Here is a 22,449-nt window from a genome sequence, read left to right on the forward strand (position 1 = left end):
CACCTACCATTAAAATTATAGACTGATCATTTCTTTGTCAGTGGGCAAACGTACAAAATCAGCAGGGGATCAAATACTTTTTTTCCCTCACTGTACTTATAATGCTCCAAGTCTATGGAATTCTTTGTCATGTTTTATTAGAGATGCACCCTTGGTGACTATGTTTAAAGCTGCTTTCACACTATAGACGGAGCGAAAATCAACTGCTTTTACCCGAAGCCGGGGTGAACTCACCCCTGATAGAGACCAGGGTTGAGATTTCCAACCCGTGACGAAGTTCTCACCTCAGGTTGCAACACACTGTTGTGAATCGTAACCCTGTATTGTAAATCAGGGCCAATGTGAATGCAAGTGGGGCTGAACTCAGGGGGTGAGTCACCCTGGGTCCACTCGGTACTCCCTTAAACTGATGGTGTTTCTAATCCTGATAATATATTTTTATATTTTTTAGTTTTCTTTGTCTTTTTCTGTATGTTTTGTTCTCTATCTTAATTGTATTTTAATTATTCAGTTCATTTTATTTTCCAGTAAATTATTATTATTACTACCCAATTTCTTAGCAGACACCCTTATCCGTGGTGACTTACAATTGTTACAACATATCAAATTATTTTTACATGTGAACCCATTTATACAGCTGGGCATTTACTGGAGCAATCTAGGTAGGGTACCTTGCTCAAAGGTACAACAGCAGTGGGGATTGAACCCACCACCCTCCACTCCAGAGTCCAGAGTATTATTATTATTATTAATATTATTATTAATGATGATAAGAATTGAATACAGTAAAAATAAGTCTCTGCGGTTGAACTACCTGACCTCACCATAATGGCCGCCACAGCGCTCCGCGTCGACAAACGCTGTCGCACATCTATGACTTCATTTCCAGTGCGACGTTGTCCCCCGACCTCCCACAAACCCTCTTAAAGAAACATGGCGGAAATTGCTAACAGACAGGATGCTGGGTCTCAAAACAAAACAAGTGATCGCCAGACCTGTACACAAGAGCCCTGGCGGCAGAGTGACCTGGAAAGTGTGGTGACCCGCTGGGTGGTGGATTATTACGTCCACTGCGCGCTCGGGGCTTTTCGCGATGGGCTGTATAAAGACTTCTGCGAGATCAGGGATGTACTGCAGAGTAAGTATTAGAAAGTTTACCTTCGTGTTTTTAGCCGAACTTATTTTCTTCTTCTGCTGTTTCAACATCAAACAAGGCTTTTGCAGGTTAAACAATGTCCAACCGGGTAACGGTTATGTGTTGTGTTTCTCAGGAGGGCGATATTGGTGAATTCCGCGGGAAATGTGCGAGCCGAGACCGTCTCTGCTCACGTGTGGATGTCTCGTGTCATTTACATGTCAATACAATTATGATATGACAAGACCACAACGGTGGCCAAAATGCATGCATTGAGAACAGTGCAGCCCAATCTGTGCACTTTGCTGTCAGAAGTTATGTTTGCAAGTGCAAGGAAGAGAGCTGCTGCTGCTGCTGCGATTGGCACGGTGAAGACGAGTCGTCATACACGGCAGATCGTGGCTGTAATTCAGTGTCAGCTGGTGTATGTTGTGTAACGCGGTGGTGCTGTTGCAGGCTTGCTGGTTCGGCCCGTGGAGAGCTCGGGGGACATGAACACGAAGCTGCGAGTCATGCAGTTCCTGTCCCGGGTTAATGATGGAGAGAAGCTGGGTGAGAAAGTGGTCGCATTCAAACGCCTTGCATGTGGTAATTGAATCTGCTGGTATTCACATGCTCTGATAGGGAGAGACTGAAAGCTTGTGATGTGGCTGATTGTTTGGTCCAGCTGTCGTGCCCTGCAACAATCCAGTCATAGAGAGTAGAGCAAACCACAAAGCTGTACAGCCACAGATGGACATCGTTTAGATTTGGATTTGCGTGTTTGGGTGTGCTCAGTTTCTTCTCTGTTGCCCTCAGGTTATGTGTTTGATGTGGATGGTGCCCTCACTCCCCTGGAGTCGGCCCTGCGCCTGCTAGGCTGCATCGGTGAGGAGGTAGAGATCCCCCAGAAGGACTTGGAGAGGGTCCACAAGTCAGTCAGAGAAATGGTGAGATCCTTTTACATATTTGCAATCTTTATAGGGAACATCTTTTTCCATCTCTCAATCTGGGGAGTAACCATTTGTTACGTGGGCTCTGCCTAATCAAGAAAGCATCTCTTTTCATGCTGTGTGTCCGAGTGCCTGGGACACTATCCCTTTATTGTGATCGGAAGGTGAAAATGAGAACCTTACTGGACCCTGGAGACAAATGTACCTGTCTAGTTGATAAATGTGTTTACAATGAGTACAATGTATTTATTCCAGCAGAATAAAACTGAAGACATGTTTAAGATAGAAGAGACGGATGTCCAAAAAGAATAGCCCTTGGAGCATATGTGGATAGCCAGTGCATAGAAACATAAGACGTTCTCTGCTGTTAGGCAAATATTGCATTTTGGATGTTTGGATTATTATTTATTATTGGCAGATGCCCTTTGCAGGGTGCATTACAGAAGTGTATGGATGGTGAATATGTGCTTACAGACTCATGGAAATGCAACTTTAGGCTTTATTTTTCTATTGCAGGCAGTGACCGTGTGTATTAAACAGAAGGAGTATGAGAAGGCCAGCAGGATACTGACAAGACATTTCCCTAAGGGCGTGAATGCAAAGGTCAGTTCCCTGACCCGAGCAGAGCACTAATAAAGCACACGGACCAGAACTACGTGATTTGTGTTTGACACAAATCCATCATATTAAAATAGACACCCCCAAAAGTAGTGGCTTTGTACAATTGTCCTGTACAACTATTACATATCTGCTTTCTGGAAGACTGCTTGTTACACATAAGTAATAGTTCTCTGCTCATTTCTGCTTGTCACCATTGTTTTAAATCTAGATCAAAGCTTACAATCCCCTTTGGAAATGACTTGCTTATTGGATTTCTAGGTGGTTTCCTGAAGTTGTGCTTGATTTCTAATCTACCTGCTGTGTGTGTGTTGTTCAGAAAGCCCTCTTCATGGGCCTAGTGGACCAGAAGAGCAGTGTCCACTCGGCACTGGAGCAGGTGACCTATGGAGAATTCTGCTTGGAGATGTTCAAGTTCGCAGAGGGTTTACTCGTGGACTCGGAGCCTTTTCTGCACAAGGTTGGTACTTCAGGCATTTAAAATCTGTTTCTTTAAATCAGACTGTCAACCTGACTGGCATCCTTACGGGGAGCAGGTTGTCCAATGTGAGATTGAGAGCTTTCTACTTTCTACTAAGCCCCTCTGTAAAGATTTCACAGCAGTGAGGTTTAAGGGTGATTCTCTGAGCTTTCACTTGTGTAAGTGGAATGAGTTTTTGGAAGCAGCACTGTCATGTTGGAGTGTTTGTTTGACATGGTTGAAAGAAAGTTTTAATTTATACATTTACAGACCGCAGAAAAGATCCTGACCCTTAGGTGCACGTTGGAAGACTGCAGCGCTAAGCCATCGAGAGAGAAAGGGAGGTTCTCGGACGGGCCTGAGAGGACAGTAACTCCTGTCACAAGGTATGCAGATATCTGTTGACTCAGAAGACTGTCTTGCTGTGTGTTTTGACTGACTGCACGGTTTTTGACTGCGAGATCCTCATGTCGTGATGTGTCTCTGATTTAAGGGACCCTCCATGGACCACTTTCAGCCGCTCAGTTCTCGCAGTGGCCTACGCTGCAAAGGCTGAGGAGCTGGGGATCAGTGTGATGTTTGAGGAGCTGGAGCAGACCGACCTGGATCCCCCCCCACCGGATCAGAGGCCCGTTTCCCTTCACCTTTCCCCCTGTCGCAAACTGGGCTCCCCAGCTGGAAAAGGCCCCCACTCTGCTCATCCCAGGCAAAAACCCCACGCAGAGGAAGTCCCAGAGTCCTCCTCAAATTCGGGCATTCTTGGCCCGGTTTCCAGTGCAGACGAGACGGCCCACACACCTGGCGATTCAGGGCCAGCCAGGGCGGCGCCCCACGTAGAGGAAGGGTCTGTTATGAGAGAGAGCCCACAAGCCCCCCAGAGTTCTGACAGCCCCAGAGAGGGGTCCAGGACAGACTCCCCAGCCTCGAGAAAGTGTGCAGTGATCACAGTGGCCCGGCTCATCATGGAGGAGGACAGCACTCAGACTGGGGAGGAGAGTTCAGGCAGCCAGCCGGAGCCCATGAGCCCCCCGTCTCACCACAGCCTGCCCACCCGCAGGCGCCGCAACCGGCTCCTCAGCCCACAGAAAAGGCAAGCCCTCATACCTACAGAAAGACCTCTCTCTGCTATATTTCAGGAATGCTGGGTTCCTGCTTCACACTAGTCTAGCTCTCAGATTCCCCTGAAGAATCATTTGACTTACTTCACTTTCATTAAACATATCCCAGGGCCCACACCCTGGGGACAACAGTAAACTGAAATAAGCACATTCTGGTGAGGTCGATAGGATCTCTCATGATGGCGTTCTGTGGAGGAGGTGTGATGCTGTTTCCTCATTGCTCAAAGTGTGTGGATGGATGGCTGTATGACTGACTCTCTCCTGTCCCCAGGGCCCTTGTGGACTCCAGCCAAGACTCTTCTGATGACTCTGATGAAGCTGTGGAGAAACATATATTTGCTGGTGGCCAGCGTGAGGGCCAGTCCTCCAGGAAAAGGTGAGGCGGCCCAGAGCGGGATAATACGTGGCATTACATTCCTCTGTAATTCGGTCTCTTCATTCAACTGCCAGTTGAAATGTTCCCATAGTTTTCCATTCAGTGTTCCTGGTATTGTAAGGTGTTACGCACCAAGGTCAATTAACTCATTAAGGTAAAAAACTGCTGAATGTAATACTAGTTGCTACCCAGCATTATTTTGAGAAGGGTAGCCTAAAATGTGTGCAAATGCATGTCTGTGAAACCAGCTTGAGGGTCTTTTTTGCAAACAAGGGGTCTCTCTGATGCTTCAAGTAATGGTGGTCTCTGTGCGTCAATTCAAGAGTGTTTTTCTTCTCAGGCGCAGGATATTGGATGTGAAGGAAGAGGAGAAGGACTGCTGGGAAGAAGAAGATTACTTGTTCAGCCGTGGTAAGCGATGCAGTAATCGATGATCATACATTATTCAGTGGCCTGGAGCAGATACCCGCTCTAGTGGAGCCGTGCTGAGTGAGAGCTCCCGAAAATGTGCCCCCGGGAAAATGGTGTCAGACATCTATTCCGGTGGTGAGCGGCCCAAGTATGCTGTACTCCTGCTGAAGGTGTCTACAACCGCACCTGCTTACAATCTGAACGGTCTCGGTTTAGCAAATAAAGGGTTTTTTTCAGTAACTGAGCGATGAGGTGGATGATAAACAACAGGAGGCAATGTGGCTCTCTGGGAACAGGGTTGCCCACCTCTGTCCTAATGGAGGAGGCTGTTCTTAGAAGACAAGTGAAAGCGTTACTCAGTCCCACGCACAGGTCAAGCCAGGGCGCTCAGCCGTGGTGCTATGAGGTGTCAGTAAACGCTCATTGAACAATTAAGTTGTGCAGAATAATTGCAACAGATTTTGGAGTAAGTCAATTGTTGGTACATTTTGTAAATTAAGCTGTATTCTTTGTTGTTCTTATACTTTAGCAAACGTTATGTTTGGAGGAGATTCTGGTGGGGATACAGTATGTTTGTGCGCAGAACACAACACCCTGATTATTAATATTCACCATGCTCAAACCTCCTGACATGCCCACCTAATGGTCAGCGAGGCCGTTCCTCAGACCTGTAGACCTTTGACCTATAGTCACAAACTGGCCATTCCATTGCAGTGGCATGGAAAAGAAATGGCAGAGTGGTCTAGAAAATGGAAAGTGCACTTGCTTTTACCTCTTACATAACAAGTTTCCTTTTTGCATCTTTTGCATGTTCTTTATCAGATGCCAATGGAGCGACTTCAGATGGAGAGAGTGTTATTAGCCGCAGTTCAAAGAAGGTAAGGATTTTTCTCCACCACCTGTACAGAGGTTCTTATGCGTTCTTTCACAACTTGGGTCATTTGTCCAACGTGCAGTACGTGGTTGTTCTGCTCACCATGCCCTAATGAAGTATCTGTAGGCCTGGAGAACACAGGATTTGCCTTTTTCAGCAAGAGAGTCCAGCTCTAATCCAGCTGCTTTTACAAATCTCCCTTAAATCGTCAATATTTAAAGAATTAATTCTGATCAACTAGGATGGAATCATTTTAGTACATTTCAGTAATTTATAGATTACAGATAAATATAATCAGCCCTCTAGGACTAGAACTCCATTAATTATGGAGGTCTTTCTTAATTGATCAATAATGAAAATGTATTCCACTTCTTTATAAATAGTTGCTTAAGGCTGGCCTATAAAACAGATTATTGGGGCTGTAGAGGAACAGGCTATAGGTATGCTTAGTAGAGGGCCACTCCAATACACACTCTGTTACCAACTGCCATCTTTAACTGTAAGGTTGGTCACAATGTTTTAATGCACTAATCAGATTCCCTGGTTAGGGACGCCTCAGTTCACAGCATCCCAGAGCCACTGTGACGTACTGGGCACCAGCAGGTTCATTGTGTCAGCAGTAGCTGGTGGTTGTAATAGGCTGTGAGACTTGATAGCTTGCAGGACGGAGAAGAAGCTGGTGGCAGGTAATTGGGGTGATTTTAAAGTTTGGAATAGGGAATTCCAAACTAATGTGAAAAAATAGGAAAGTAATTGGAGGTTCCTACAAAAATGTTTCCACTTACAATCTATAAAAATCATGAACTCAATGCATCACCAAGTATTCATCTTGTCGCACGACTACAGAGGTGGACCGTGGAGGAGAGTGAGTGGATCAAGGATGGCGTATTAAAATATGGAGAAGGCAACTGGAAGTCAATACAGAAGAACTTCCCCTTCGTGGGGCGGACCACCGTCAATATCAAAGACCGGTGGCGGACCATGAAGAGACTAAAGATGGTGTGAGAGGCCATGGAGGGTCTTCATACAGACCTTCATAGAGACAGTCAGACGGTGCCATCTCCTGTGTCTGGAAAGGCCTTCTTCCAGGGTCCTTCTGAAATCATTTCAGCATTAAAATCACTCGTGTTTTTGTTTAAGACTCAAGATGAGACTTGTCTTCCAGTTTTCTGGTTTATTTACATTTTGTCATGGTTATGTTTATAGTAAAGCTGCATTAAAGCTTTAATGGTGATACAGATTGATTACCTGCAGATATGTTACACGTTTGTATGGATGTCCTTATCCAGCATTGCATTTAAACTAGAAATCCTCCAACACGTAATCTTCTCATTATTTAATATCAACAAGACGAAGGAGTAACAATGTTTTTTTAACTGTAAATGCAGTGGAAGTTTTGAAATTTTTTTACAAACTGTATAAATTAATAAAATGTATTCTGTATATATTCATATACCTGCATCTGAATTGCTTTCTTAAATGTGTGCTATTGGATAACGCATAGCTATAGCATATAGGCAGAGAATAACGTATATATTACAGCTTTCAAAACCTAGCATCATCATCTCAGTGGTACACTGTCCTGTTATGAGTTTTCAGTCTTCATGTGCCATTGAGAACAACTCACTGTTCTTAGTTAAAACCGGGATTGTGAAATGTGTTTTAGGTGAATATGTTTCATGTCAAAATTTCCTCCTGACAAATGTAGTTGTTCTAATCAACTAATGGGCAAGTCAAACTCGGACGCGTTTCAGCTGAGAACGGTGGCAGAATGGCACACGTTCCCACAGCCGGGCTGTCGGTTTATCTCTGAGCTGGGGAGTATGGTCTTATTAGGAAGGGTGGTGAAGGGGAGGTATTGAAAAAGTTAATCATTCCCCAGGGTTTAACACCGTCAGCGTTCAGCTATTAAGTTGAGTAGCTCCTTCACTCTCCTTGTATAGGTGAGGCAGTTTCTGTTGGAGACCATGCTGAAGAGCGGGGTGCTGGGATGTTCTGTGTTTCTTCTGTTGCTGGTCGGAGGTAGAGGGCAGAAGAGCGAGATGCTGGCTTCCCCTGGGGACGAGCCCTTGTTTCGGGGCTCAGACCAGTATGATTTCAGCATAGTGGTGCCAGCCTCTGGCTTGCAGTGCCTCTGGCACTTTGCCCACCAGAGTGGGCGTTTTTACTTCAACTATGAGGTGAGTGGGCTCCCCTAGGCTCTAATGGGGAAACATCCCTCCCCACAATCAAGCCAAAATGATTTACAGGTCTAAGTGTGTGTGTGTGTGTATACACAAAAAAGGGTTTTAGATTTCTGTATAGCAGTAGATCTGGTAAAACATGTATTAGGGGTTAAAGCTTTTGGTTATTTTTGATCTGTATATACTATAGAACGACCAAAACTTTTCCCTCCGAACTTCTGATTGTTTCACCTGTCGTGTTAATCTATACCATGAATGGATTACCCCTCGAATTTAATTGGCATTTTGTTTTTGAAGGAATGTCTGAATGACAAATTATTAGAATTAAATCCCATTAAAGCCCAGATCAAGAAGGAAATTAAAGAGAATTCCTTAAAATAATCCTGTTGTTTCCTCCCCAATTCCCCTGGATTCTTAAAGGTCTCTGACAACTGAAGAATGTAATAAGGTTGTAGTGCAATGAAAACAGCTGCTACCTGTCTCAAATGCTATTGGTTTTCTGTCAATCTTAGCTTTATGGTCTTACAGTAATTTGCATCTGTTTGCTTTGTGTGTATGTTTTAAAAGTGGATTTGCCATACTCTTAATACTTTGATTAAGGGACTGCATGTGCAAAATAAATGATACTTCACAGAAATTAACACTGAACACAGGGATTTTTTTCTTTCATAAAACTAGTGTTTAAATATGTACTTTATAGCAATTGAAATCATTAATCTAAATTACATGGTTTTCCCTATAAGTTTGAGTGATGTAACCCATTGAGGGGAAACTTGAAGAGGGTAACAGAAAATAGTCAGCCCTGGGTGGATGCCTCTTTATGAGCTGTGGGAATCGCACATGTGGTCTGTAGCTGCGCTGGGCAATGCTGCGGTCTTAAGCCGTGCTTGAAAAAATACTCACAGGAGTAAGCGGACGAACACACGATTAAGATCGCAGAACTAAGTAAATAAAAGCGAGATACACATGAATGGTGTTTTAAAGTTGGAATAAATCTTATCTTTTGTGCTTTATCTGTGTTCCAGGCTATCACAGCCTTCCATTAACCATGCACTGAGTTTTCTATACTGCAGGCACAATGTCACAGCAGTTTAATCCAGTGTTTTGTGTGCAGGTCCAGTGGGTAACAGGCATTGGGAAGGACAGACACATCTCTGCCACGGTCAACTCTCCCAGAGGCTTAATACTGGGAAGCTCGCAGGAAGTGAGAGGTCAAATCAACTTCCACACTCAGGAGACTGGTAGGGTCGTCACCCTAAGCTTTAGTATTCAGTAGACCGTATGTTGGCTGGATAATGACATCAGATAGATTTTGGATAGATGTTGACTTCTCGGATCCTTGTCGTGCTCCCTCATTGCAGGTTTTTATCAGATCTGTTTGAACAATTTCCACAACCGGTTTGGGAACATGCAGGTTTTCCTCAATTTCGGGGTGTACTATGACGGCTACGAGGAAATGCAGCAGCAGAAAGACGAGGAGAGAAAGCACCTCAACGACACGCTGGCCACCATTGAGGTCAGAGTTGGCACATTTAAGTTTGCAATAGTATCCAAATTAGTCTCCAATAGTCTACTTGATTGATCAGACTGATGTTTCTATAAATTGGTGAATGTTCAGCCCTGGTCTTGGATAGCCCCAGTCCAGCAGTACCGGTCAGTCTGACACTCCTGTGTCTAACGTGATGAGCTCTTAAAGGAGATGTTCTTTGCTCCCCCCCAGGCAAGCACGGTCAAGGTACAGAGCTACGTCTTCCACATGTGGCGGTACTACAATTTCGCCCGCATGAGGAAAGGGGCCGACTTCTACCTGCTGCTCTCCAACTACAGCTACGTGACGTGGTGGTCGGCCGCCCAGAGCCTGGTCATCGTCGCGGCTGGATACCTGCAGCTGCACTTCCTCAAGCGCCTCTTCCACACCAGGAGCACCACGGACACGAACAAGCCCCGCTGCTGAACTCCAGGACGAGTCCCCCTTCACTCTCGGTCAAACCCTAACGCCGAAGCACATTATAGTGCCCAAGATCTACACAGATTCCTTCAACCAGGTGCTACATGCTTTCACCCTAGCAGTTGACCCCCGACACATTTCCCAAGTGCACTAAAATGCTTGTGTTTCAGAATTAAATAAGCAAACCTAGAGGTTGACCTTTTTCAAAACCACTGTTCTAGAGAAGAAAAGATTGAACCTATGAACCTAGACAGCGCTTACACATTCCCTTTTGGCGATTACTGAATGATGATTGCAAATAAGAACTGCTTATTTAACTCCAAATATGTTTAATATTTTCAATTAACAAGAATAAATGTGATTTACAAAAAACACAAATGCATGTCTTCAACTTTCAGAAACTTTTTTTGTAAGTATTTGTGGCCATTACTGTTGTGGACCTCTGCTGGCAGGGGGGTGGTGGTGGGCTCCGCAGTTCTCGGTCCAGGGATCCTCGCCGATGCAAGGGAAAGGCAGCACTCTGTTTTTCATGTTGCTGAGGGCGTGTGTTTTCGGGAAGGGGCTGCCCCACCCCATCCCTGCTCCTCTGTACAGTCTGTGTTCAAGATGGATGTCGATTTGCTTTATGTGAGTGTGTCCTCGCTCCTTATGTATTCCCCAATGTCCGTCTGGTGGAACACTACAATGGACATGGGATCCACCCGTCGGCACTCCTGCGTGGATTTAGCTGCCACTCCGAATCCCTGCAAAGACACAGACACTGAGATTCACTCCCTTAGCTTAAACAAAACCACACTGTGTGGAGCTCTTCTGCTCTCTATCTGAGGAGTCCTACTATTCCTTTTACATTTGATTTAGGAATGCTCTCTTAAGATTTCACAATTTTGCTCTTTCCTTTTGCTATACTAATCTAGTCAAAAGAACAAGATTTACTTTATTGCATCCAAGACATAGATTTTTTTCTTAATAGAAAGAATAAAGAATATTGTAACATATAGAGGTTAAGATGGGATATTGGAAAGTGTTTCCAACTATGGGTTCAGCATTTCTGAGTTGCAGGAGACGACTCTGAATTGCAACGTGTCCCTAAAGATTGAGAGCCTGGAAATTACCTTACCTTAATTCTTGGTCTTACTATACTTTTTGCATTGCTCTTAATGTAGTGTAGGCCATCTGCCATGGGCTGAATGGGCCTGCAGTTTGGATATGCATCAGAAAATTGGCAAAACCCTTACCAGTGGCACATCTGCCATGGAGTACACCACCACCCCCTGGTATTGGATGGTATTCTCTGTGATCCGGCCCAGGCCTGACTTCAGGATGTGGTTCCCATATAGGAATGACTGCTCTGCTCCGGGCTTCACCCATACCTTGAACTGAACACACACACACAATATGGATATATTATTTAAGTTGGACTTATGTTAAAACACAATAACTCACAGATATGAGGCATTTCTCATTTATGTTTGATGGGGAGGCACAATTAGGCCTAACCTGTAAGCCATAGACCCTGAGAGAGAGATGTTCCACTATAATAATCTGCCATCCTATAGGAGTTTGTTTCTCTCCCCTCTGTGCCTACTGGTTTATTTATTTATTTGTCAGTTTTCAATTTGTAAAGCACTCTGTTGTTATATGCTATACAACATAAAAATGTATTGATTTCAAAATAATGTAGTACATACAACATTACTTGAAAAGTAGGTGTCCTGCTAAATGACTTAATTATACCAGGGAATCATAATTTGTCACGTACAGAAAGTAACTCTTCCCAGTATATGAATTTTACCTTTGCGTAGGGAGCCAGGAAGTCTAAAGCTGTAATGTGCAGGCGAAACTTCTGAGTTTTGGTGAACTTCCCAAAGCATGTTCCCAGAGACACAAGCTTTTCCCGAGAGATGTTTGTTGCCAGTTTAAGGATTTTTTCACTAGAGAACAACAAAAAAAGCTAGTTGCAATGTGTTGAATCTATACATATTTACATGAATGTACACAATATGTATTAAAGGCATTAAAATCGAAGTTCTTCCATGGAAATGACAGTGCTCTTACAGTATATGAAAACTGTAATGTGACATATCCGTGATGTATTAACAGACTAATATGGGATTCCATGAGTGAGTGGTTCCTTTCAAACTACGTATTTTGTGGTGAGCATGATCTCAAAGCGCTTTACAACGGAGCACCAAGTACTACAAGCAAGTCATCAAGCTCTCCGAATACTGATATGCAAGTTACCTTATGTAATACACACGATCGTTGTGCAGTCTGAAGCAATAGGTCCCGTCTGGTCGATCAACCAGGAGCTTAATATTCTCTCCGATACTGCATGGGGATAGAGTATCAAATTAGAACATAACAATGTCTTAATAGCAGGGCACAAATTTAACTAAATTATTGAAAACGCAATCTTGAAATACACTTTCCAGCATGAAATTAGTTGCTTTTAAATAAGGTCAATATAAACCTCACTTTCATGCATGTGCTTAGTTTTCCAGATACTTCGCTATCAAACTATATCTTCAACCCTTAGGGACGAGTTTAGTACTTAAAATATTTAGGTTACTTACTATTTCGAAAGTTTTTCAAACATCGTTTTTGTTTCTTCTTCTGTAAGAGGCCGCATCTTTATATTTTATAATATTCTACGTATGGTTACAAAATGCACTAACCCCAAACACACTGCGCGACAACACGTGGGTAAACTACACCGGAAACAGGAAATTCCAGTAACAGACGAGATCAGTGATTGGTCGCGTTCGTGTAGCGCAGATGTCCGCAGATCTGCGCAGCTCCACCAATGGGATCGGTGAGTTCTGCAGATCTGCGCAGGACTGCCGATATCTGGGCTACAAGAACGCGACCGATCTTAAATCCACTTTTGTAAAGTACAAGAAAATAAAACAGCGACCTCTATAGTTATTTTGTTAATCATGATAGCGATTTAAGCATGTTTTTTTTTTATCTATACACCGTAAATATTTTTTAAAAGAATAACGAGATACGCATTTTATATTCGTGTGTTTTGTTTTACTTATGCGTTTGAGGAGTGCTTACGTGCCACTGTAAATACGTTTCCTCGACGTTGTATTTCAACTTCCTTTTCAATAAAGTTTATTGAAGCCAGGTGAGGTACCCTTCACAAAGATGGCGACCGTGGACGTGGAAGACGAGAGTATCTTGGCTTCAATTTTTAAGGACAGCTTCCCTGACAAGTGGCGGGACAACCCGGACTTCGCGGCGTATTTGTCGGAGCTGAGCTCGTATGGCGTGGAGAAGCTCACCCGGGAGCCGGAGAGGCTGGCGGAGGAGCGGGCGCAGATACTGCAGCAGACCCGGGAGCTGGCCTTCTCCAACTACAAGACGTTCATCCGCACGGCCGACTGCACCAAGGAGATCTACAGAGACTTCGGCCGTGTGGAGGGCAGTGTGTCCCGGCTCCTGGACAAGTTGCCCAGCTTTGGGGAGAAATGCAGGTCGGTGGAAAGACTACGTGCATTTGGCTGCGGGATAAATAGCCCTTCCGCCTGCCTGCTGCACTGTACTGTCATGACGTGTTTGTGTCATTCATTAAACTTCATCCTTGTCGAAACAAGAGAATACAGTGATAAGCATTGTTGATACTAATTCAGTTATATCACTATGTCTGACAAAAACCTTGTATGTTTGATTTTGTTAATATTGAATCTGTGTCTGGCGTTAAATGGAGACGTGTAAGATGGAACAGCTGTGCACCTCAAGTTGTAATGTGTGGTCCATATTTAGTGCCACACTGAGATCGTGCTTAATAAAGACAGCTCTGTGTCCTAATTCATGCACAAGGGAGACTCAATGAAGCTCTATGCAGTTTGTAGTATTTATTAATTGTTTGGAACAGCAGCAATTTAACAGAAACATTATAACATATTTTCACAACATGTTTGCAACTTCCTTGAAGACAAAAAGACAAAAGTTCAGGTCTTGGAACATATTTTAGATTAAAAAAAAAAAAACCAAAAAAAACAGAATTGTAGAGGGAGAGGAGAACATTCTTCAGCCAACCAGTTTCTAGGGTTGAATGTGTCCCTCGGGTTCCTTGGCTTCTTCTCAAAGTGCAGATGAGTCAGTACCAGCTCAGGTGAGATGAGATCCTGTCTGTGTGCCGCAGGGCCTTTGTGACCGAGGCGGAGGAGATCGGCGTCAGTCGGCGGATGAACAGCCTAACTCTGAACCGCCACACCGAGATCCTGGAGATCCTGGAGATCCCGCAGCTCATGGACACCTGCGTCCGCAATGGCTACTACGAGGAGGCGCTGGAGCTGGCCGCCTACGTCAAGCGGCTGGAGAAGAAGCACTCCTCACTGCCCGTCATCCAGGTACCGACACTTACCAGGGCGCTTTAATACAGGATGGGCTTTTGAAATGGCTTTCAAATGGAGAAACATGACTATTATTTTAAAACATATATCTAACAGAACTGATTCACTATGGGAAATAAGAGATACAAAAAAACTCTGTCCTGTGCATAATTATTGAGAAATATGTATCCCATGTACTCGGTAGATAATTTAAGGCTGGTTACTATTTTCTTTAATATGTTCAGTGAAATTTACTGAATTTCTTAAACTCAAACTCTTATCTAAAATCGAGTAGCATGTATTCCAGTGAGTATTTGCTGTCTGCTCTCTCCAGGGCATAGTGCATGAAGTACGCCAGTCTGCCCAGCTCATGCTGAACCAGCTGCTGCAGCAGCTGCGCAGTAATGCCCAGCTGCCAATCTGCCTGCGCGTCATTGGCTACCTGCGGCGGATGGACGTGTTCACAGAGGCCGAGCTGCGGGTGAAGTTCTTGCAGGCGCGGGGCACCTGGCTCCACTCCATCCTGAGCGCTGTCCCTGAAGAGGACCCTTACTTCCACATCACCAAGACCATTGAGGCCTGCCGCGTGCACCTCTTTGACATCATCACCCAGTATCGCGCCATCTTCTCTGACGAGGACCCGCTGCTGCCCCCCGGGGGCCAGGCAGTTAACGAGGGCGCCATCTTCCATGGCTGGGTGGTGCAGAAGGTGTCCGAGTTCCTGGAAACGCTGGACAGGGACCTGCATCGGGGGGTGGGCGGCCGCCTCGACTCGCTCCTAGGCCAGTGCATGTACTTCGGCCTGTCCTTCAGCAGGGTGGGCGCCGATTTCCGTGGTCAGCTGGCACCCATGTTCCAGAGGGTTGCAATAGAGACCTTCTGCAGGGCGGTGGAGGAGGCAGTGGCGAAGTTGCAGGAGGACATGAATCTCTACACTCTGATCTCCATGCCCACCATGATGGGCAGTTCCATCCCCCCTGTGATGCCCAGCACCCAGCCTGGCACCCTACAGCCACCCATGACATTGCTGGACTTCCCTCCGCTGGCCTGTTTCCTCAACAACATCCTGGCAGCCTTCAATGACCTGCGCCTGTGCTGCCCGGTGGCCCTGGCCCAGGATGTGACCCAGTGCCTGGAAGGGGCTCTCCTCAAGGTACTGGAGCTCTCTCCTTTCCCTGTCTCTCTCTCTCTATTTTGCTTTCAATAGCAGGAAAATAATTTGGCAAAAGCACTTCAGCACTTCTCAGACTTAACAAACTAGGTAAACAATTACGACGATGCTGCTAACCCAGGGGTGTTTGCTGTGGGTTGTGAGAAGTGGTGTCCGGGTGTGTGTCTGTGCAGTAATGTGCATCTGTGCTGTGGCTGCAGGTGACCCGGCTCATCCTGGCGTTCCAGCGGGCTGAGGAGACGGCGTTCAGCACCCGGGAGAGGGAGCTGTTCGTTCAGTTCTGCTGCGCCTTCGCCGAGGACATGGTGCCTTTCCTGAATCGCTGCCTGCAGGTCCTCTTCCCCCCGGCCCAGATTGCACTCATACTGGGTAAGCCTTCACCAGGACCATGTCTGTTCACACACCGTGCACACGAATCTGGATCTTGCATCCGCTCTTGCACCTCATTAATCTTCGCTGGACCAATTTATCTTCATTCACACTTATTAAGGTGCCAATGATTGAGAAATCTGTTAAATTAAAGCAAATGGTACATATCTTATCTTTTTAAGTAATTCTAAAGTATTGAAAAACAAATCATTAAATAGCCCAATTTAATAATACATTGTGTTGAGCAAAGTGCTTACATACAGTATTCACATCTTCTGAAATATACTCTATCTGGTTGTACTGGGGAGAGTGGTAGTCCTGTGCTGGACTTCGGCACATCCAGTACCTTATTTGTTATCTGTTACTCGGTTGTCCTGTTCCCAAATAGATTGGAAATAATTTGATAATAATTGCAGCTCTTTTTCAATTCTGTGAAATATATCCTTTTTTATGTACTTCTGTAGATGTACATCACTCAGTTTATATCTGTTTCATCTGTGTGCTTAGGAATCCCACCTACCCAGGTCCACAAGTACAGCTCTCTGGGCTGCATCAATATAAGCACCATCCTGCAGCCTCTGGAGCTCATCCTACCAAAGAAGGAGGTGCTGCCCACGGTGGCAGACTTAGCCAGCGACTTGGACAGCACAGTACCCAGCGACCCCCACATAGAGCCGGCCCCTAGCCCCCGCCAGGATCTGTCCCTCCCGCAGCCAGAGGCACCGCTTTCCCTCTCCATTGCGCCTGGGACAGAGGAGGGGGCGTCACCGCAGACTAGGGCTGAAGCACAGCTCCCATAGAGGCAGCCCACCGCCCTCCTCTCTGAACATCTCATGGGGGTCGTCTCAGATTCTTTAAGGACTCTAGAATACAGTAATTTGTAACCATAACGTCACCTTCTGTGGCTTCACCATGTGGTGTAGCAATGCCTTGATTATTCATACCTGTTTAAAAGACAGATGTTTTTCCTTCATGTCTGATCAGATTCATAAACCAGGCCCCAGTTATATTAGTCTGCAGAAACAAATGTGAATAATATGTTTGAATGTGTAAATACATCAAACAATTTTCATTAGTGGACTATAAGAAATGTTTAAAAGTATATCCTGAATGAAAAAGAATATCGCATTGAAAGAGTTGGGTTCAAATTAACAAGTTTAATAAAAACAACCATAATCTCAAAATACAGGAGGTCCTGGAGGGGCTGCATTTCAGTAGGTTTTATAGTTCTGTTTGAATTGCCAAACACCCTCAATTAATCTCTTTAAGACAACTTGAATGAAAAGCTCAAGTGAAATTAAAGCCTAAAGACATTACAGTCCTCAACATATACATTTAAAAGGCCAGGAACTGGTACTCTAATGTCTACACTAAACAAAGCTGTAATTTGCAAAGGATAAGGCTTAGATGATGTTCATATGAAAATAAATCAATTCCACTGTAGGTTTTAGTATTATTTTATAACAAGTTCAACACTGGTGTCATCACTTTTATTTGGAAGGTTTTATGTGGAAGTTATAGGGTTGAGGATTTTATTTTTATTTCAAGGCAGAGCATGTTCTTTAACTTTATGTTGTTTTTTTTACTGGTAAAAGGTGTAATTTATGTACATATAAATATGGGGGGAAACAGTTGTAAATATGAATAAATTTATTTAACAGTCCAAAGCCAACTGTTCTTGGCCTATTTCAGACAATGTTTGTGCAATATCTGTTTCAACAGTATTGTCTTTGTGTTCAAGGTGTTGTGTGTTTTCATTCTGATTTCAACAGCGAACAGTATCTTGATGTAAGTAGTGCTTTATAAAATAAGCCCCTTTCAGCACGTGCACTCAATATCTAGTAAACATAGCTCGACCATTGTCTGATTAACTGCAAACACCGGCAGGCTGTTAATTATATAAACTATCTATGCAAACCACCCATTTAGTCTCTTAAAAACAAATCGATAATTATAAGCACTTTGGGCAAGGCTTAAAAAGATTTATTGCTTGATAATGTTCGGTCAGAGCAAAGTGCCCAGGCTAATTGATAACACCATTTCCCTTACCCCTTGGATATGCACTTAAAAATGTAGAAACCATAAACATCACTATATTGTTTAGACTTAAAAAATATCCATAGAGTTACCTTGAAATAGGATCTCTACTACTGATGCCCTTTATGTAGCTAGAGATAAATACAATAAGTCTGTTAAATTAATCAGCTGTATTTGGCATCAATTTATTTTTAAACCCAGCTACATTAAGGGTGGTGAAGGAAGCAGTCTCGGCCCTCGACACCCCGACCCTCGGAAGATGCCCCTGATCGTTCATCTTGGGGTTGGTCTTCATCTCTTCTTGACGAATTTTTTCCTGGCCGCGTTGGGGTTGGTCCGGCGGCGCCCCCCCCCGCTGTGGCCATCGCGCAGGTTGAGCCCCGCCGACCGGCTATAGATGTCATTCTCGGCGAAAGGGGAGACGCCGGCAACGTAGTCTGGGTCGAACACGTCCGTCTTCTGCCTCGCCTTGCGGGACAGCCGCTGCTGGGGGAAGTGCTGGTCCTGCACCAGGTGGGGGTTGTTGGCATGTTTGCCTCCTTGTGGCAGGGGCAGGGAGTACTGCAAAAGATGGTAAGGGTGGGTGGGAAGGAGTCAAACGATGCACCAAACTGCAGAGTTCAGCTCACAACACCCCTTTTTCAAGTCACTATGCTATTCAAAATGAATTAACTTATTATTGCATACAGTAATATGGAGGTCCCTCCCTCAGCTTAACAGTTCTAGTTGCAGTAGTTTAGATATTTAAATAATTAAAAGCAATGTGTACCTTGACCCACAGCTCTGCATGTAGGAAAACCAATATACCAATAATTAAAAAATAAGTAATTGCTCCAGTCTTCAATTTTACTAATTATCCCCCCAAAATATTTTAAATTAAAACCTAGTTTTGGGGTAGAGCAGAAAACACAGGACACTGCAGAGCTGCCCATCCCTGCTATAGACAAATTAAAGGGGAACACACAGTTTGCAAAAACATTATTTCTCTAATGCTGGTGGAAAGGAGAAAATACTCTCTCTGCCTTCGCTGTTTTTCCTGCAGCCGTGGGCAAAGCAAGACATGGAAACTATAATTATTATCAAGGAGAGAGACTGTTAAAAGCTAACACTCCGGTTGACTTGGTAATACGTACTCAAATTGACACAAATTGATGACAACACATCCTGAAACCCTAAAAGAGCAAACATGCTGGCTTTTGACATTTGCCATTATTGTTATGTTTTAAAAGTGATTTATATGATAGAAGCAACCAGGAAGAGTGCTACACAGCTTACATTTACACTAAATGTAAAGCTAGACTGAGCTGGTGTTAAGATATGTATTTGTCTTAGGAAAAACTGCAGAACAAAATGCATACTTCTACAGAAAACTACCTGATGTACTGCAATCATACCCCCATTTTAAGATGCTTTTATTAGAACTTGCATAAAAAAGAGATTTAGAATACTCTTTAATTGTAATAAAAATTAGTTGTTTAGTAATACCAAATGGGTCATTCCTTAAGGTGGTATCAGTTTATCAGATTGGATCCTCTCAGTGGCATTAATACCCCACCTCCCCTCTCTGGCTCACCTTCAGTCCCTTGGGGTTCAGCACCTTGGGGTTCTTGGAGAGATGCATCTGCAGACTGCCATCCTCATTGACCGTCACCGCGATCTTCTTCAGGGTCTTATTCCCGCAATGCGGACAGAACACTTTGGTCATGTTCGTTGTGCTCCTAAAAGGACAACAGCATATTGCCATAGTCCATAGTTAGCAGTAGGTATCACTTTTTCACTACACATTGTAAGATGCAAAATGTAGGTAAAAATCAACAACACTGTTTTCCACAATTCCAAACAGTAGAGTAGTTTGCTCAGACACACTCACTTGAAGCAGGCGTGACATCGCAGGATGTAGTTCCTGGCCTGCTTAATAAGCATCCCATTGACTGAGAGCACGTGGAGCCCGATCTGAATGAGGACATTCTGTTTGAAAAGGAAAAAAGATATTGAACACCATAAAATTTCAGGATTTCTTCAGAATTATGTTGTAAAAAACTCATCCTAGATATTGTTGTTTGTTCAAAATAAACAGCCCTAGCAGAGTGTTACCTGCATGGCAAAGTCTGTGGTCAGGCAGCCCACTTTCACATCTGCCGGAGTCTCGCAGGTCCCCATGTCCACCTGGAGCTGTTTGATGTTGCTGGGAGTGATCCAGTCTCCGCCACTTTCATCTTCCTCCTCCTCGCTCCCTCCATATGTATCACCCTCCTCCTCCTCCTCTTCCTCACAGTCCCTGGTGGTCTGAGACTCCAGCCGGGCTTCCTCGCCAGAGAAGACTTTCTCAGTGCCTGCCTTGGAGCCGTCCACGACTGAAACAGCCTCGGTGCCCTGCAGAGAGACGAACAAGTCTCTCAATACCAGAGGCAAAGTGAGCCGAAAACTGAAAACCATTCAAACTGTAACCAAAAAACTGTACAAAACAAAAGTGTTAAGTTCTTTACCAGCACAACACATTTATTTTATATATATGAGGACACTATCGATAATTTAAAATAAACATGCAAGTAAGGAAGTGCAATTTCAGTGCATAACTATATTTCAAACATCTATTTTTTGGCATCCACTTAAATTTGAGTCATACTGGCTTCTTTTTCCTATAAAAAAGCGCACGCACACACACACACACACACAAAGAAGAAGCAATGTTTGCTGACCTCTCACATGCTGCAAGGATATAAAAGCTTTGGCTTTGTGCAGTGCACAGGGTAGGAGATACTGGTGTTATGCCACTACTCACCAGTAACTCCAGCAGCTCGGCCTCAATGCTGGGCAGCGGGTTTCTCCAGAACTGGAAGGTATTGAACTCTGCAGGAGTGGAGCTCTTTGTCCGAGAGGAATTCCCCCGGACTCCAGCTGGCTTCTCTGAAGTCTTCTGCTTCCATTGAGGGAAAAAAATATATTTAAATCAAATTCTTAATTGTGCATTGTTTTAAATCACTGAATCTGGGCTATCCTGTATATCTCCTTAGACTCTAGTTGCATTCTTAATACACCCTACCCTGACTCACCTTTGACGGCAGGTGGAACCCAACGATGTTGACAGGTGCTTCTGGGTGACGCTGAGTGCTGCATACTTTTATCTGATAAGAATAATAAATACATTATCAACTTATATTCTTCATATCAAAGCACCAATAATATGTTTAGGCTCTTTCATCTGCCTACCTTTACTTCTGGTTCTTTCTTCAGGTGTGTCACCCCGACTTGTTCCGATTCCAGCTGGTAAGTCAGGGCCAGAACTTTGATGTCCGTCGCCGAGAGGCTGGGATAGTCCCCAGTCTTCTTGGAGAACTCCGTTACTGGAATAAAGGAAACATATGTTTTATAGAGAAGATATTGGTCTAATTCTTTGATATAGTAAATAACAGTGAAGCATCAAAGTGTAAATATGCCTTTTCCAATTAATTATAAAGTATAGCCATTTACTGTTAATCAAGTGAGATTGTGCTTTACTAATAGTAATCGAATGAGTGTCTTTTGCTATTATTATCTGTTTGCCATAACCACTTTGAAATGGAGTTGTATTTGTACACAGTTCATGGGTCAACATGCAGAACTACATCGTGTAACATGAACAGAAATACATACATACATACATAGATGGATAACTGCAGTCTCACCTATTTTAACAAATTCAGGAAAGGGCTCCTTGAACTGCAGAGTATACGGTAGAAAAGCCAAGCTCTTTCTGGTCTCCTTGTCGCGGATTTCATTCACAACTTCTTTTATTGTGTAAATGTTCTTCCCGATCTCCTAAAATAAGACAAACATATAAAACATTGTATATAAATGTATATGGTCTATTATTAAAGCTGCCTTATTCGATGTGTAACAATTAAGGCAGCAACATTTTATTCGTTTGTCACAATGTAACCAAGAGGCTAAATACTTAGTCCCACGTATTTATCACGAAAGTATGATGCAATGAAATGTATACAGTGTGGTGGAATAACATTGATCATAATGTTTCTCGGCAAAAACACATTTGTGTTGACAGTGATTCTACTGCACAGTGCGACACAAACGGCCACTATTAAATAGATTATGATTTTAACACTCAGGTTTACATATATATATATATATATATATAGAGAGAATATTTTTAAGGGAAAAGGAGACCCGTTGCTCCGATCACTGATTTTCTCACCTGTAGTGGTGCTTTCTTCAAAAAGGCCCCAGCATCAGCAACAACATGCTCCACAGTGGCGGCAGACATCTTGAAAAATACCAATCACAAACCTCTCGAACGATCACTATAGTTCGCGTTCTGGCGGCGCAGATTCCAGCACAGATGCGCAGATCTGCAGAATCCCACAGACGCCATTGGTGGAGCCGAGCAGATCTGCGAACATCTGCGCCACACGCACACGACGTATACTCCAGATGGACTGCCCCCTACTGCCAAAGTGTCGCACTACAGTATTTGTTTATG

General features: G+C 44.0%; 5 protein-coding genes across 6 annotated transcripts; 3 read left to right on the forward strand and 2 right to left on the reverse strand.

Moving 5' to 3' along the window:
• The first annotated feature begins 917 nt into the window (after positions 1–917).
• terfa (telomeric repeat binding factor a) lies at positions 918–7,377 on the forward strand. Of its 2 annotated transcripts, XM_066714117.1 has the most exons (11): positions 918–1,138; positions 1,592–1,687; positions 1,934–2,064; positions 2,584–2,670; positions 3,005–3,145; positions 3,416–3,531; positions 3,639–4,235; positions 4,535–4,639; positions 4,980–5,050; positions 5,873–5,928; positions 6,771–7,377. In XM_066714117.1, the coding sequence occupies exons 1-11, from the start codon at positions 934–936 to the stop codon at positions 6,927–6,929; spliced, it is 1,764 nt and encodes a 587-aa protein (XP_066570214.1). In that variant the 5' UTR covers positions 918–933; the 3' UTR covers positions 6,930–7,377. The 2 variants fall into 2 exon arrangements, with proteins under 2 accessions (XP_066570214.1, XP_066570215.1); XM_066714118.1 differs by lacking the exon at positions 1,592–1,687.
• A 44-nt stretch (positions 7,378–7,421) lies between these two features.
• On the forward strand, positions 7,422–10,485 carry tmed6 (transmembrane p24 trafficking protein 6). The gene is made up of 4 exons (XM_066714120.1): positions 7,422–8,104; positions 9,222–9,348; positions 9,469–9,623; positions 9,828–10,485. The coding sequence occupies exons 1-4, from the start codon at positions 7,892–7,894 to the stop codon at positions 10,059–10,061; spliced, it is 729 nt and encodes a 242-aa protein (XP_066570217.1). The 5' UTR covers positions 7,422–7,891; the 3' UTR covers positions 10,062–10,485.
• nip7 (NIP7 nucleolar pre-rRNA processing protein) lies at positions 10,365–12,775 on the reverse strand. The gene is made up of 5 exons (XM_066714122.1): positions 12,629–12,775; positions 12,297–12,383; positions 11,848–11,986; positions 11,291–11,431; positions 10,365–10,798 (listed from the first exon to the last, which is right to left on the reverse strand). The coding sequence occupies exons 1-5, from the start codon at positions 12,682–12,684 to the stop codon at positions 10,679–10,681; spliced, it is 543 nt and encodes a 180-aa protein (XP_066570219.1). The 5' UTR covers positions 12,685–12,775; the 3' UTR covers positions 10,365–10,678.
• Positions 12,776–12,989: 214 nt separating this feature from the next.
• On the forward strand, positions 12,990–17,607 carry cog8 (component of oligomeric golgi complex 8). Its single transcript, XM_066714116.1, has 5 exons — positions 12,990–13,534; positions 14,206–14,413; positions 14,730–15,548; positions 15,767–15,935; positions 16,443–17,607. The coding sequence occupies exons 1-5, from the start codon at positions 13,206–13,208 to the stop codon at positions 16,733–16,735; spliced, it is 1,818 nt and encodes a 605-aa protein (XP_066570213.1). The 5' UTR covers positions 12,990–13,205; the 3' UTR covers positions 16,736–17,607.
• Positions 17,073–22,335, reverse strand: nob1 (NIN1 (RPN12) binding protein 1 homolog). The gene is made up of 9 exons (XM_066714119.1): positions 22,165–22,335; positions 21,638–21,770; positions 21,183–21,316; positions 21,026–21,097; positions 20,755–20,889; positions 20,067–20,345; positions 19,843–19,940; positions 19,546–19,690; positions 17,073–18,533 (listed from the first exon to the last, which is right to left on the reverse strand). Exons 1-9 carry the CDS (start codon positions 22,231–22,233, stop codon positions 18,264–18,266), a joined length of 1,335 nt encoding a protein of 444 aa, XP_066570216.1. The 5' UTR covers positions 22,234–22,335; the 3' UTR covers positions 17,073–18,263.
• Positions 22,336–22,449: the final 114 nt, after the last annotated feature.

The sequence above is a fragment of the Amia ocellicauda genome, chromosome 9 (genome assembly GCF_036373705.1).
Source record: "Amia ocellicauda isolate fAmiCal2 chromosome 9, fAmiCal2.hap1, whole genome shotgun sequence".
NCBI classification, from domain to species: Eukaryota; Metazoa; Chordata; class Actinopteri; order Amiiformes; family Amiidae; genus Amia; species Amia ocellicauda.